At 42.6% G+C, this 14,207-nt stretch overlaps 1 protein-coding gene across 1 annotated transcript; it reads left to right on the top strand.

The window, feature by feature from the left end:
• The first annotated feature begins 6,382 nt into the window (after nucleotides 1-6,382).
• LOC121864976 (tetranectin-like protein) lies at nucleotides 6,383-10,957 on the top strand. Its single transcript, XM_042364216.1, has 5 exons — nucleotides 6,383-6,847; nucleotides 7,109-7,259; nucleotides 7,983-8,104; nucleotides 10,319-10,424; nucleotides 10,631-10,957. The coding sequence occupies exons 1-5, from the start codon at nucleotides 6,689-6,691 to the stop codon at nucleotides 10,780-10,782; spliced, it is 690 nt and encodes a 229-aa protein (XP_042220150.1). The 5' UTR covers nucleotides 6,383-6,688; the 3' UTR covers nucleotides 10,783-10,957.
• Nucleotides 10,958-14,207: the final 3,250 nt, after the last annotated feature.

Below are 14,207 nucleotides of genomic sequence, written 5' to 3'. Positions count from 1 at the left end.
CCTGATTACAGAATGGATATAGAATCCTGGAAAGCAGAGGAGAATGACAAGACCAAATCCTGGATATTAAGAACCTTGAGTACAGAGACAGGTTAAAGATCTTAATTTGCCTCCCTCGAGAGAGACGTAGAGGAGAGGCGACATGATCGAGGTGTATAAATGGAAGTCAGGCTAAACAATGGGGACATAAACAAAGGTACTCAAACTATCCAACCAGGAGCGAACTCTGTAACTATGGTTTTAAATTAGACAAACGATTTAGGCGCGAAATGGGTAAACACTGGTTTAGAAATAGAGTAGTGGATGAATGGGAAAAGTTACCAAATATCACCATTAACTCGAATACGCTGGATAGCTTCAAACATAGGTTGGATGCTTATGAGCAATAGGGGTTGGTGTAAACGAACAGCCCAGTAGGGGGAATAGACCCACTGCACTTTCTCCATTCTATGTTCTATGTTCTTATGTTCTTTACTAATGTGAATCGCTGACCTAGTGACTGTAGTGAAATCCATTGACGAGACAAATTACCCATAATAATAATCATTTATATACTTACAGGTATATGATTCTATCGCCACTATATGGAAATCTTACTACAACTAAAGTTAATCATTCATTATATTTACGTATGTGGTTTTGGTGCTAATATGCAGAAACCTCCCCAATAACTCTTCATCAGTTTTATTAAGTAATCTTTTACTAATACTCCTGTAGAGATACAAATACTGATTAAGAGACCAAGCGTAAGCTTAAGCAAAGGGCCCTCCTGGAAATAAACAGTTGGCAATTTTGTCAGCTATCCTTGGTCAAGTTGTTGTTTAACTGCATTGTCTCGGTAGACAGGAAACTATATACAGTATTGTACTCCCACTGCCTACCTGCACCGTACGCCTACATTGTCTATACTTATGGTGAACTGTACAGCTGCATAATTTAGAGACATACTTATCCAATTGTAAACCTGTATGAAAACTTTACTGAATATTTTCATTATTATTATTATTATCCAGATGAGGGTCGTGCGGAGCGAAGGGTGAGGGGGTAACAGGTGAGGGTGATGATAGCCGAGAGGTGAGGGTGGTGATAGTGGTGAGGATTCACGCCAGGTGAGGGTGATGAGCCGGCCTGACCCTGCATTATTTAACAAAGATCGAAGGTCACCCTGGATACTGCCTTGTTGTGCTCATTTAACTGGCACCTACCACGCTATCATGTGTTTCGACACTGAGATTATCAGTACTATGTAAAGGTCAATACTGTGTGGGAAGGTCAACACTTTGTGGGAAGGTCAGCACTGTGTGGGATGGTCAACACTGTGTGGGAAGGTAAACACTGTGTGGGAAGGTCAACACTGTTGGAAAGTCAGTACAGTGTGAGGTATGTGCTATGTAAGGTCAGTGCTATGTGAGGTCAGTGCTATGTGAGGTAAGTGGTATGTGAGGTCAGTGCTATGTGAGGTCAGTGCTATGTGAGGTCTGTGCTATGTGAGGTCAGTGCTATGTGAGGTCAGTGCTATGTGAGGTCAGTGCTATGCGAGGTTAGTGGTATGTGAGGTCAGTGGTATGTGAGGTCAGTGCTATGTGAGGTCAGTGCTATGTGAGGTCAGTGGTATGTGAGGTCAGTGCTATGTGAGGTCAGTGCTATGCGAGGTCAGTGGTATGTGAGGTCAGTGCTATGTGAGGTCAGTGCTATGTGAGGTCAGTGGTATGTGAGGTCAGTGGTATGTGAGGTTAGTGTTATGTACCGGGAACAAAACCGCAAGTAAACACGAATTACTACACCAAATCTCACAATGGGTTCCTAATACGTATCGTTATTATTAGAGAAAGCTTAATGAAAATGATAATACTGCATAAGTTTTACATAGGAATAAATGAAAAGAATATATAGGGAAATGTAATATACTGGCAAGACTCACAAAGGTTAACATACTGTACAAACATGGTGTTAGTGTCTATTTCATTTTTACCACAAACAGTAATCATTTATTAATTTATGTAAAAAAAAATAAACTTTTAGATTTTTCATTATTTATTCAATAAATTTGTCTTATAAGTTCATCGTGCTCTTGTGTAGCTAATAAGCCAAGGGAACCAAATCTCTCAAATCCTTCACCTATGAGAATGAAGGAGCAACTAAACCGTACTTCCTATAAGCTGTGGGTTTAGTTCTGTTTTATTCTTTCAGTGTTGCATCTGTTAAAACTGTTTAATCTAGTATAAACCGTATTTTCCCTACAAACCTGACTTAAATAAATCTTTTGTGAGAATAAACAATAACAACGGGCAAAAAATATGATATGTACTGTTGATGAAGAAATTATATCTGCTAGTAAAGGCAGTTAGTTAACATGCTATTTTAGCCGGCGTGATGTGAGCTTTTTTAACCCAGTCTGCCACCACTGTTCCGTAAGGTACCTAACCTAACCTGACCCCAAGACTCTCTTTGAATAATGTACGAAATTTTTAGCAAACCATGACATTTGTAAACAATATACATTAATAAACTCATCTCACACCGACGTGTCGGGGGCAGCTGCATAAAAGGCTACGATGATTATGTATAGACCAATGTGCCCGAACAGAATACATAGCCCACAGTGTAAGCAAATATTATACACATGTATATTCTTGCTTGCTCGAGCAGAGAGTAAAGACTAAGAAATTTAGATTTGTTTAAGCTCGAGGAATCCTTAAGTAGTTTGGGATTAACACAGTTTTTGTTCTATTTTTGGGAATATCACTTGTCGCCCAGAGTGAGGCCGTAAGACAAAGAAACCGTTACACCCAGTACAGTAACGTGATACTTGAGATACTACGTCACTCTTCACCTACAAATACTATCATTATTTTTTGTGAGGAAAAATAATCAACAAAAATATTGACGTTGAAGGTGTGTAATAAAGGATTTACATGATCTTAAGATAACAAGTACAGTATTGCCACATAAAAAGGTGACCCTAATGTATGAGCATCTGTTTTCACTACTGAGGTAATACTCACCAACTCGATCATTATCCTCTAACTACCGCCCAATCAGTCTAACATCAATAGTAGGCAAATTACTGGAAGCAATCATTTCAAAATCTATTCGAAATCACCTGGAGAAGCACAGATTGATCAATGATTCCCAGCATGGCTTCACAAGCGGACGTTCTTGTCTAACTAATCTATTAACATTCTTTTCTTCAGTTTTCGAATAGGTGGACGAGGGGCACAATTATGATGTGGTATATCTCGACTTTAGCAAAGTCTTCGACAGAGTCCACCACGAAAGACTAATTAAAAAGGTAGAAGCTCATGGCATCAAAGGTAACATCTTTAAATGGATTAGGGCGTGGTTACAGGACAGGAAACAGCGAGTGAGCATTAAAGGCACTAAGTCCCATTGGAGCAACGTCACAAGTGGAGTTCCCCAAGGCTCAGTACTTGGACCATTATTATTTATTATATACATAAACGACATAGATATCGGCATAGACAGCAACATAAGTAAATTTGCTGATGACACTAAAATAGGACTGTGTTATTAAATCTGACGAGGACTCAGCAAAACTACAGGAAGATCTTAACAAATTTTTCGAATGGTCTGATAAATGGCAGATGAAATTCAACGTGGACAAATGTAAAGTACTCAGTATAGGAGATGTAAACAGGGAAACCAGATACTAGATGAACAAGGATGCCATAGAGAAATCCGACTGCGAGAGAGATTTAGGAGTAATGATAAGTAGGAACCTTAAGCCAAGTAAACAATGTGTTTTTGCTCGTAACAAGGCTAATAAAATACTTGGGTTCATACAAATGAGTGTTAGTTACAAGACTAGCGAGGTCATCCTAAAACTGTATCTTGCGCTTGTGAGACCACACCTGAATTACGCAGTTCAGTTCTGGTCACCGTATTACAGAATGGATATAGAATCCTTGGAAAGAATTCAGAGGAGAATGACAAGCCTAATCCCGGGCATTAGGAACCTTGAGTATAGAGACAGGTTAAAGCATCTTAATTTGCACTCCCTCGAGAGACGTAGAGCGAGGGGCGACCTGATAGAGGTGTATAAGTGGAAGGCCGGGCTAAACAAAGGGGACATTACAAAGGTACTCAAACTATCCAACCTGGAGCGAACTCGTAACAATGGTTTTAAATTAGACAAATTTAGATTTAGGCGGAAAATAGGTAAACACTGGTTTGGAAACAGAGTAGTGGATGAATGGAACAAGTTACCAAATATCATCATTAACTCGAATACGCTGAATAGCTTCAAACATAGGTTAGATGCTTATATGAGCAATAGGGATTGGGTGTAAACGGGACTGCCCAGTATGGGCCAATAGGCCCGCTGCAGATTCCTCCATTCTTGTGTTCTTGTGTTCTATTAGCACTGAATATATTAACCACACACGATATAGAAAAAAATATATATGATCTAATGCGATATAACACAGATGATAAAATCCAAACGATTAATGTTGTCAGTGGGAAGACACGCCCTCCTGAAGAATCCATCCGTTCAAGTTTCATCTGTGCCAAAAACTTCCCTAAGCTGAAAGGGACGCACCAAACTGTGCAAAGTTAATCCTTCCTACGTGTGAGAAACAACACAAATAACACAGGGAAGGAGGATATTGTGAGGGAGAGTTGCAGGAGTGAGGAAGAGGAGAGAAAAATATGGTGAGGTGAGAGGGAAGTGGGAATTCCTTAGGGACTTCGGTCTGATGTGATGGACGGTCTTCTGGAGGTATTGTGAGAGACTGTGTGGCCAAGACTGGTTAGAGTGGTGTGGTGCCGTAGGTGCTAGTGTGGTGAGGTGAAGCAAGTATTAGTGTGGTGAAGTGTAGCAAGTATTAGTGTGGTGTGGTGTAGTGAAGCAAGTGGTGGTGAGGTGTAGCAAGTATTATTGTGGTGTAGTGAAGCAAGTGGTAGTGTGGTGAGATGTAGCAAGTCGTGTGGTGTGGTGAAGCAAGTGGTAGTAGGGTGAGGTGAAGCGAGTGGTAGTGTGGTGAGGTGAAGCGAGTGGTAGTGTGGTGAGGTGAAGCAAGTGGCATGCATGGCAAGGCATATTTTTATCATACATCCTATGAACATGACTTTATTATGTGAACGAAGGAAACAAAATAAGAGAAAAGTGAAAAATGAGAACTGAAGAGGAGAGAATAAAAAAAAGAAACAGAGGCAAGTAAAAATTGGAGAGAAAATTGTTGTGAGAAATGGCAAAAAAATGGAAAATTGACATTGACTGGAGAGTGACACAAGGTTCCACTTTAACCACCTCTATGTTTAGGTCTGTGATATACCAGTCAGATCTATTGTTTAGGTCTGAGATATAGCAGTCAGGTCTATGTTTAGGTTTGTGATATAACAGTCAGGTCTAGTGTTGAGGTCTGTGCTATACCAGTCAGGTCTATTGTTTAGGTTTGTGCTATACCAGTCAAATATATTGTTTAGGTCTGTGCTATACCAGTCAGGTCTATTATTTGGGTCTGCCGGGCTGGTGAAATGATGGAAACAAATTTATGAATTATATGTCTACCAAGTCACATTAACCTCACCTTCCTACATTACCACTTGACAATTTTTACAATCGTATTTTTGGCCAGAATATAAAAGTGTTTTGTAATGAACGGAAGACACTGTATGAGCGGACTTTAGTATCATCTAAGAGCTTTACCTCGACATAATACGCTCATTGTTGTTAATTCAGCAGAAATTCACCTCAAGTTGGTGAATAAACTGTAGCTTAACAAGGGACGGAGAACCTGACATAACAAAAGCTATTATGAATAAAAAAGTTAGGCCGTAGTTTGGTATTGCTTGTAAGTGTACAGTGTGTGTGTGTGTGTGTGTGTGTGTGTGTGTGTGTGTAGCATTATGAAATCAATTCGTTATCCATGTAAGAAAGGTAAACACCATGATAGTCTTACAGACGGTGTAATAATATCCTGCCTAATCCCACTACAGTCCTATCGTGCGTCACCCAACCACAGCCCTATCCTGCCTAATTCCATCACAGTTCTATCCTGCCCAATCCCACAACAGTCTTATCGTGCATCATCCCACCACAGCCCTATTCTGTCTCACCTCACCATAGTCCTATCCTGCCTCACCCCACCACTGCCCTTCCCCACACACCGCACGGCTCTCAGACAGGTAGTAAACCAACACACCCCATGGCCCCCAGTCACGTCATCACCCAACACACACCACGGCCTTCAGTCAGGTCAACCCCCAACACACCCCACGGTCCTCAGTCAGGTCATCACTCAATACACATCCAACTTAATAAAGACTAGAATAAACAGGAAGGCTTCAGATCTCCATATATTTTATATCTACTTTTTGTATTTTGGAGAGAAAAAAATCATATGGTAGAAAAATAAAAATTACAGATGTCTTGGAAAAATCTGCTTTGTAAAGGAGATAATAGATGGCAAAAAATATTTACTGGCATGAGGTGGCACCCGTGTTAGTAAATAATGAACTTAATGAGTTATGCCACAAGAAACACGAACTAGTTATCACGATATGCTTCTCTTGAAGACACTTCGTATTGATTCTGAGTATTGGAATCTGAGCTACCAACTTCTTGTTGTAGGGGTGTCAGTCTGTCCCTCGCACCAGAAGCGTCAGGAGAAGTGCCAGCAGCAGCAGTCTCCCAACAGCCTCGAAGAGTGTTCTTGTGCTCGTCATGATCACTTTCTCTGCAGACAGGATGACTTCCTTCTTCGTCATCTTGCTGCTACAGAGTCTCTGGGAACCTACAGGAGCCTTGTTGATAAGTCCTGTCAAAAATGACTCTTGTCCAACTTCGGGATACGTGACCAAGACGCTCACCGTCAGTGACAAGGTAAGTCACTCACAGAGAGAGGCAGAGATGGACTAAAACTTTTTACCACAAGTTGAGTTTTTCTATTATTATATTCATTACCACACGTTTATATTATTCATGTTCTCTCTTTTTCATTCATGGTTTCTCTTAAACTCTGTCCATTTGTTTTGTCTCATTAATTTTATTCAAACTATTATTTTATACAACAATATTATATTTGTGACCTCATCAGCTGTCCACTTTGTTAACTAAAACTGTGTTGTGTTTATGACTTAACAGCTGATGTGTGCTATAGCGTGTACAGCTGCTTGGACCTGTCAAGGCTGCTGCTACAGTGCCGCTGACCGACAGTGTCTTCTGTCCAACACTGTCAAGACCACCGTCCTCACAAACCTAGTCTCTGCCCCCGGCTACACCATGTACTGGACAGGTTAGTGTATGTTTATTTTGTCTGTGTATGTCTTGAAAAAAAAAACGGAAGATAAGGTGCTTCAGTGTTTCCCTTTTCCTGTGTGGTCTTATAGAGATTTATCTTGTCCACATTTCTATTGTGGATCTACATGAAATACCCTAGTTGTTGTGCACACAATGAACCATGTGAATTAATAAGTTTTGATGTAAATTCACTTCTCACTAAAGTACCAGTGAATGACCTTTTCATTCCTTAAAGATAAATTGCATCTGTTACATTCGACTATTGAACATGATATATTTCTTACATTGATAGAATTATGTATACAGCCTTAACAACATCAACATAGAGAGGTCGACTTGTGAAAGAGACCTAGGGGTACTCGTAAGCCCGGACCTATGGCCTAGAAAACAGTGCGTTAATGTTCGAAATAAGGCAAACAGAGTATTGGGTTTTATGTCTAGAAGTGTAAGTAACAAGAGTGCAGAGGTCTTATTGCAACTATGTATATATATATATATATATATATATATATATATATATATATATATATATATATATATATATATATATATATATATATATATATATCTTGTAAAATTATGGAAAGAGTTTCCTATCAAAGATCTTCAAGGCACTTCAGTATTGTTTCCATTATATATATATATATATATATATATATATATATATATATATATATATATATATATATATATATATTGGCGTCTTCCTGCTTCACAGACTACGGGGAAGGCTTTCAGCGTATTGGCAGGAAAGCCTATCGCCTCGTCACCAGTCACCTCTCCCACCACAACGCCAGGCTGAACTGTGCCAACATGGGCGCCTCGCTTGCTCTGCCTAGGGTATGTAACTATCATTTCTATTTTCCCTGTTAAAGTGTACAAAGTTAATTGTATCTCTGTTAATATTATGTTAATTCTCTCTTGTTCCTTTTTCAATAAATTCAAGACTAATAATGTTGCGTCAAGTTAACAGTTTTGTTGTTCTTCCTATTACTGTACTCTCTCTCTCTTTCGCCTGTATATCTGGCCTTGTATTTCTCTCTGTCTCTCTACTTCTTCATCGTTTTTATAAATCGTTAAATTTGTACAAGATTTGTGATATTTTGCAGGTAATATTGACCTTCTTCCTATATGGCTCTATTTTAATAATACTTAACAACAACGAACAGTAATAATTAACTCTTTATATCTGGGGTCTGGCCACTCGACCGGGATTAAAACAATAACACGACAATGAAGGTCGTAACAGAAAACACATCGATCAGTCGACCGGCTAGTAAGCCAACAAGTGGTGATAATCATTACAAAATACATTTCACTTATAAATTACAACTTATATATGCCACAACGATATACGTGTGTCGTTATTGTTGTGTTTTTGTACTTCAACACCTGTGGTGTTTAATTATCGTTACATAAGAACATAAGAAAATAAGGAGTCTGCAATAGGCCGGTTGGCCTGTGCATACGGTGCATGGCAGCTCCTGTCGAGAGTTACTACCACTCTCTATCATTCATGAATCTATCCAGCCTCCCTTTGAAACTTACCAGAGTTCCCGCACTTTCTACAAAGTTGCTAAGCTTGTTCCACTCGTCCACCACCCTATTTGTGAACCAGTTCCTTCCTATCTCCCTCCTAAACCTAAACTTATCCAACTTAAATCCGTTGCTCCGAGTCCTATCCTGCTCGGATATTATAAGAACTTTATCTATATCCCCTTTATTGATTCCTTTCACCCACTTAAATACTTCTATCATATCTCCCCGCACTCTTCGTCTTTCTAGGGAATGCAGGTTAAGTTTCTTTAACTTATCCTCATATGGAAGGTTTCTAGGTCCCGGAATCATTTTTGTCATTCTTCGCTGCACCGACTCTAGTGAATTGATATCCATTATCCGTTACTACGGCAGTTTTTACATTATACAACAACCTTACCACTACCTGTGGTAATAGGTAAGATTATCTTAGGGTGGTTAACCTTAAGGTGAAATAAGCTGATGGGGGGGGGGGGGCTAATATTAATGTGATACTAAATTTATCATAAAGTTATAACTTTGGACAAAGTTTATTATATTATGTTTTTGACAAGTCTTCCTTTTTCTCTAGTTTTTGGTCGTCTAATAAAACCCTTATGAGATGTCAAAGTTTGTCTTAAATATTGAACTACAGTTACAAGTGAACAAATACCACTAAAGCCAAAGGTTCCTTGACATCTGGCATTTGTTTACGAGTCATACATGAGTGACTGGTTAGGTTAGGTTAGGGTTGTAGGTGATCAATGATTTTCATTAAAAATTTGGTCAGGCGAGCAAGTCACGTGATGGTTAACTGAGGACAGTACTCCTTATACAGATATGGGCTATTTACATATAGTACATGTATAAATTACACTCCCCGAATTACCTACTTAATCATCAACTAAACATATCTTATCAACACCTTTTCACGTGTTGGGTGACATACCCATGTCCTCCACACACCTCTGATATGCACAGGTCATCATCACCAGGTGACCAGCCCTCAGTGGACTTAACCCATGTATCTCACACTCAGCAGACGTGTTAAAGGAGCTTCATAACTCACTTTTTTTATTCTCTCGTAGAAGGGGCAGTTGCTATTATCGGTCAGTTCGTTATTGATAACCAAATTAAGTTAGACATTGTGTGAACATTAATTATTAATAAACAAAGACGAAGTAACAGTTACAAAGTACCAGTTGAGGGGAACACCAGCTAGTACAAGATGATCTAGTAGATGACATCTCACCAGTCCAGATTAAAGGTGGCAGCTAGTGTGATACGAAACTGTTAGATCATAGCTGACAAGAGGTGGGATAGTCCAGACATTCCACAAATAAATCATGTGACAGTTAGGTTACATCAGGATATTGGTTGCTGAGGTTATGTAACGTGAGCCCAAGTCAGGTTAGGAGTTGGTTAGGTTAAGTAAGGTTGGATAATTTATAGGTTAGGTTAGGTTCAGTAAAGTTACAGATGCGATAATTAGGCAGGTGATAAGTAGTACACCTTTTGTCACTTGTCTCACTCATGCAGAACAAGGATGAGATAGACGCCGTGAGAAGACTTTACAGCTCTGCATCAGTCTGGATCATGGTCAGTGACGCTACCGTGGAGAACACCTGGGAGAACACTGACACAGGTGAGGCTAACTTGAATAACAAGTAAATAACATTAATAACTTAGTCATCGTCAATAACACCGTCTTTATCATTATCGTCGTCGTTCCCGCCATCATCATCACCACCATTATCATCATCATCATCATCACCATTATCAACATCATTACCACCAATATCACCAACTTCACCATCACCACAAAACAGCAATAACTCTCCTCCCACTCAGGTGAGGATCTCTCTTTCTTCAACTTCGCCGTGAGTCAACCCAACGGAGGCACCGCAGAGAATTGTGTATATATAAGATTGATTAATGGACTGTGGCACGACTACAATTGTGGACATGGACTTTGGTTCGTGTGCGAGGTGCCCGCCCCTTAGTAATGTGGTGGACTCCCTAACACTGACTGTCTCCATCTGTGTTCCTACTGTATGTGACTCCGTGTATCTGTTTCTCTTAGAACTGATACTCATTTGTCTCAGCAAGGCCAAGTGTGTCTCACAAAGAGTGTATATAAGGAACACCTGCGTCTAGAATAAAGAACACACAAAATAATTTGAAGTGTTTTATTTTATCTAATCTTCTGTTTCCCATGTGGTGAAGACTGTGTGTATATAGTGGGAAGCATATATTGTATAATATACATATATGTGTATATACAAATTGTATAGATATGTACATACCAAGATATGTGAACACGCCTGACGCCAAGACTCTGTTACCATTCATTGTACCATTTATTCACATGTCTGTATTACTACATATTATTATAGCATGTCTGATATCTATGCTTATGTCTAATGCCTATGTCCATTTACTATGTCCCGATGTACTATGTCTGTACCGCGCTAGTCGAGTAATTAGAAGACCTCATTTATTGTCCTAGTAATGTCTAGCAACTCTCCTTGCCTAGCTAGCTAATTTCCCTCAGATCGGCTTCGGCCTGCCTACGACGAGGAGTTCCTTGTGCTGGCTCCTGTTCCTGTACCGGTTGGCTATCACGCCAAGTCTTGTACCACTTGTTGAATATATCTACTGCTCGTGCCCTGGAGTTTCAAGAACCTTGTCTAGGATTACATCCACTACATGGCGCAGTTTGAGTAGCTCCAACACGACAGTTTACAAGCCTCAAGAGCCGGCCCCGTCTGTTTCCCGCCCAGAAGATATACTCCACAGTGCCCCTGGATTTACAGTGCTTTGTGACCTTGTGAAGTGCCCTAAGTGAAGTGCAGTGCCTTTTATGTCTCTTTGCTATGTTTCTGCGGCCCTACAGGTAGCAGACACGCCCTCAGCCCAGTTTCCAAGACAGCACTTCCGGCATACATCCTCCATCTACGCCGGCCCGCAGGCCACTGCCTGCGTCCCCCTCCCACTGAGCCAGCTCGCCCGCGCGCGGAGGAATACAAGCACCACCACCGCCGCCAGCCGCCAGCCGCCTCCTCTCACTTCACAAATATTACAGTCAGTACTCTTTTACTTGCCCGCCAGTTCCTGCACTTAAGCAAGTCCATTGACGAAAACATAGCACTTCACCTTATTCTCCTTGTCTTTCCCATCGCAACCATACCAAACACGAGATGTCTGACCACGACGATTTGCCGGGAAATTTAGATGAGGATTATGAGGTAGACGAAGCCTCACAGACCCCCCCACCCCCCCTCACGCCTCACACGCCGGGCGCGCCAAATTCAAAGGATGGGAGCCAGGATATACGTCGGTTAATCCACTTCCTACAAGTTTCTCAAGAGAAGGAAGCCCAAAGACGTCAATTAGAGGAGGAAAAACGACGTCAAGAGGAATGGTCAAGACGTCAAGAGGAATTGTCAAGACAGTCAGAGGCATCAGCTTACCGCCTTCAACTTCAACAACAACACCAAGCTGATAACCACAAACTCCTGCGACTATTGGAATTGCTGGCAACGAGGACGACTTCACCAGCTGCCACAACCAATTCGCCAGCTTCAGCCTCTTCATCTATCCTTCAGACAACGCCCCCTCACACGTCACCTATCCCCCTTGGGTATACCTCAGTGCCCTCTCAACCACCTGCTCCAGTCTCAACTCTCGTCGACCTCTCCGTGCCTCCTCCACCGCCTGCCGTCTCGAGTACACCCCTGCACAGCAAGTCTTCAGTTCCCAGTCCCCCACCTCTTCAACCTGATGCAACATATCAAGTATACCGTCAATGGCGACGTCGTTTCGAAGACTTTGCTGTCATGTCTGACCTCAACCGAATGCCCCCTCATAAACAACTCATCCAATTAAGATCGTGCATTTCCCTCGATGTTCAACGCCTCCTAGAGCACACGCTAGCCATCCCCCCTGACTCCCCCAGGTCAGTGACAGAGGTTTTAAACGCCTTGCAGAGTCATTTCCGTGGCCTCCGCAATGAAGCTCTGCGTCGTAGGGAACTGCTATCCTGCAAACAAGCTTCTGGGGAATCATTCTCAGACTTCTATGCACGACTTAAGGACCTAACAGCCGAGGTGGACCTATGTACAGGCGATCCTGTAACCTGTGCTGAGATCCAGCTCAAGATGATCTTGCTGATGGGTGTACGTGACGAGGACCTGCTTCAGAAACTCCTCACCCTCGACGCCGCCTCTTCCCTCACCGACTTCGTCACCTGTTGCAGGTCGTATGAGGCCACAAGAGAGGCTGCCTCAGCTATACACTCATCGCCATCTCAAGTCCACGCCGTCTCCACCTACAAGAGGAATCAACGCCAGATGCAGACGGCGTCCTCTCCACAGCCCCCGTCACAGTCACCAGTGTTTTCTCCCGAATCCTGCAGAAGCTGTCAGCGCCAGCACGGTCCAGGAAAGTGCCCTGCGGCTGATAGTACATGTCGAAACTGCGGGTTTCAAGGCCATTGGCCCCGCACAAGTCGATGTCCTGCCAACAAGGTCTCATGCAACGCTTGCAACAAGCAAGGACACTTCGCCAAGTGTTGCAGGTCCACCAAGAAGCCTCCATCTCCAGGTCAAAACGTCTCTTCACAGCCCGACAGAACGTCCACACCACCGTCTCCCAAGAACAACAAAGGATGCCGACGCGTGGATGATACCTCGAGTGACAGGTCCCCCAAGCCCGTCAATGTTCGTCTGTCCTACGGTACCAACTCTTCCAACCTCCTGATGATACCTGACACGGGCGCGGACATCACGGTGATTGGACCAACACACCTGGACGCCCTCAACATTCCCAGGAGTAGCCTGTCACCCACAGCCATGAACGACGTGCTCACAGCGGACGGGTCCCCGATGTCTCCACCTTTGGGTTGCTTCAAGGCAACACTACAGCTCGGTCCCAAGTCTTGCCTTGCCACAGTCCACGTCCATGAGGGCATCCAAACCCCTCTCTTGTCATGTGGCCATTGTCAGGACTTGGCCATCGTCTCATCCGAGTTCCCAAAGCCCATCCTCGCTGTGACACACCTCAACAGGTGTGCAGAGATACCTGTTTCAGCCATGACCACACCTGCTGCCGCCCGGGAGTTCTTTTTTCGTCAGTTCAGCGACGTCCTTGTCTCCAAGCCCGACCTCCAGAAGACGCCGCTCAAGAAGATGACAGGCCCCCCGATGAGAATCCACCTCAAGCCTGGCGCGACGCCTTTCGCCATCCACACACCCAGGCCTATCCCCTTTGCCATACGGGACAAGGTGAAGGCAGAGCTCGATTCTCTGGTGCAGCAGGGGATCATCAGACACGCCGGTGAGGAGCCCTCCGAGTGGTGCCACCCTATGGTCTTGGCACCCAAGCCTGTAGGTGTTCGCATCACAGTGGACCTCACCCATCTCAACTC

The sequence above is a fragment of the Homarus americanus genome, unplaced genomic scaffold (assembly GCF_018991925.1).
Source record: "Homarus americanus isolate GMGI-L3 unplaced genomic scaffold, GMGI_Hamer_2.0 scaffold59578, whole genome shotgun sequence".
Lineage (NCBI taxonomy): Eukaryota > Metazoa > Arthropoda > Malacostraca > Decapoda > Nephropidae > Homarus > Homarus americanus.
The sequence above is the reverse complement of the archived record's forward strand: the minus strand, read 5'-3'. Positions and strand labels throughout refer to the sequence as shown.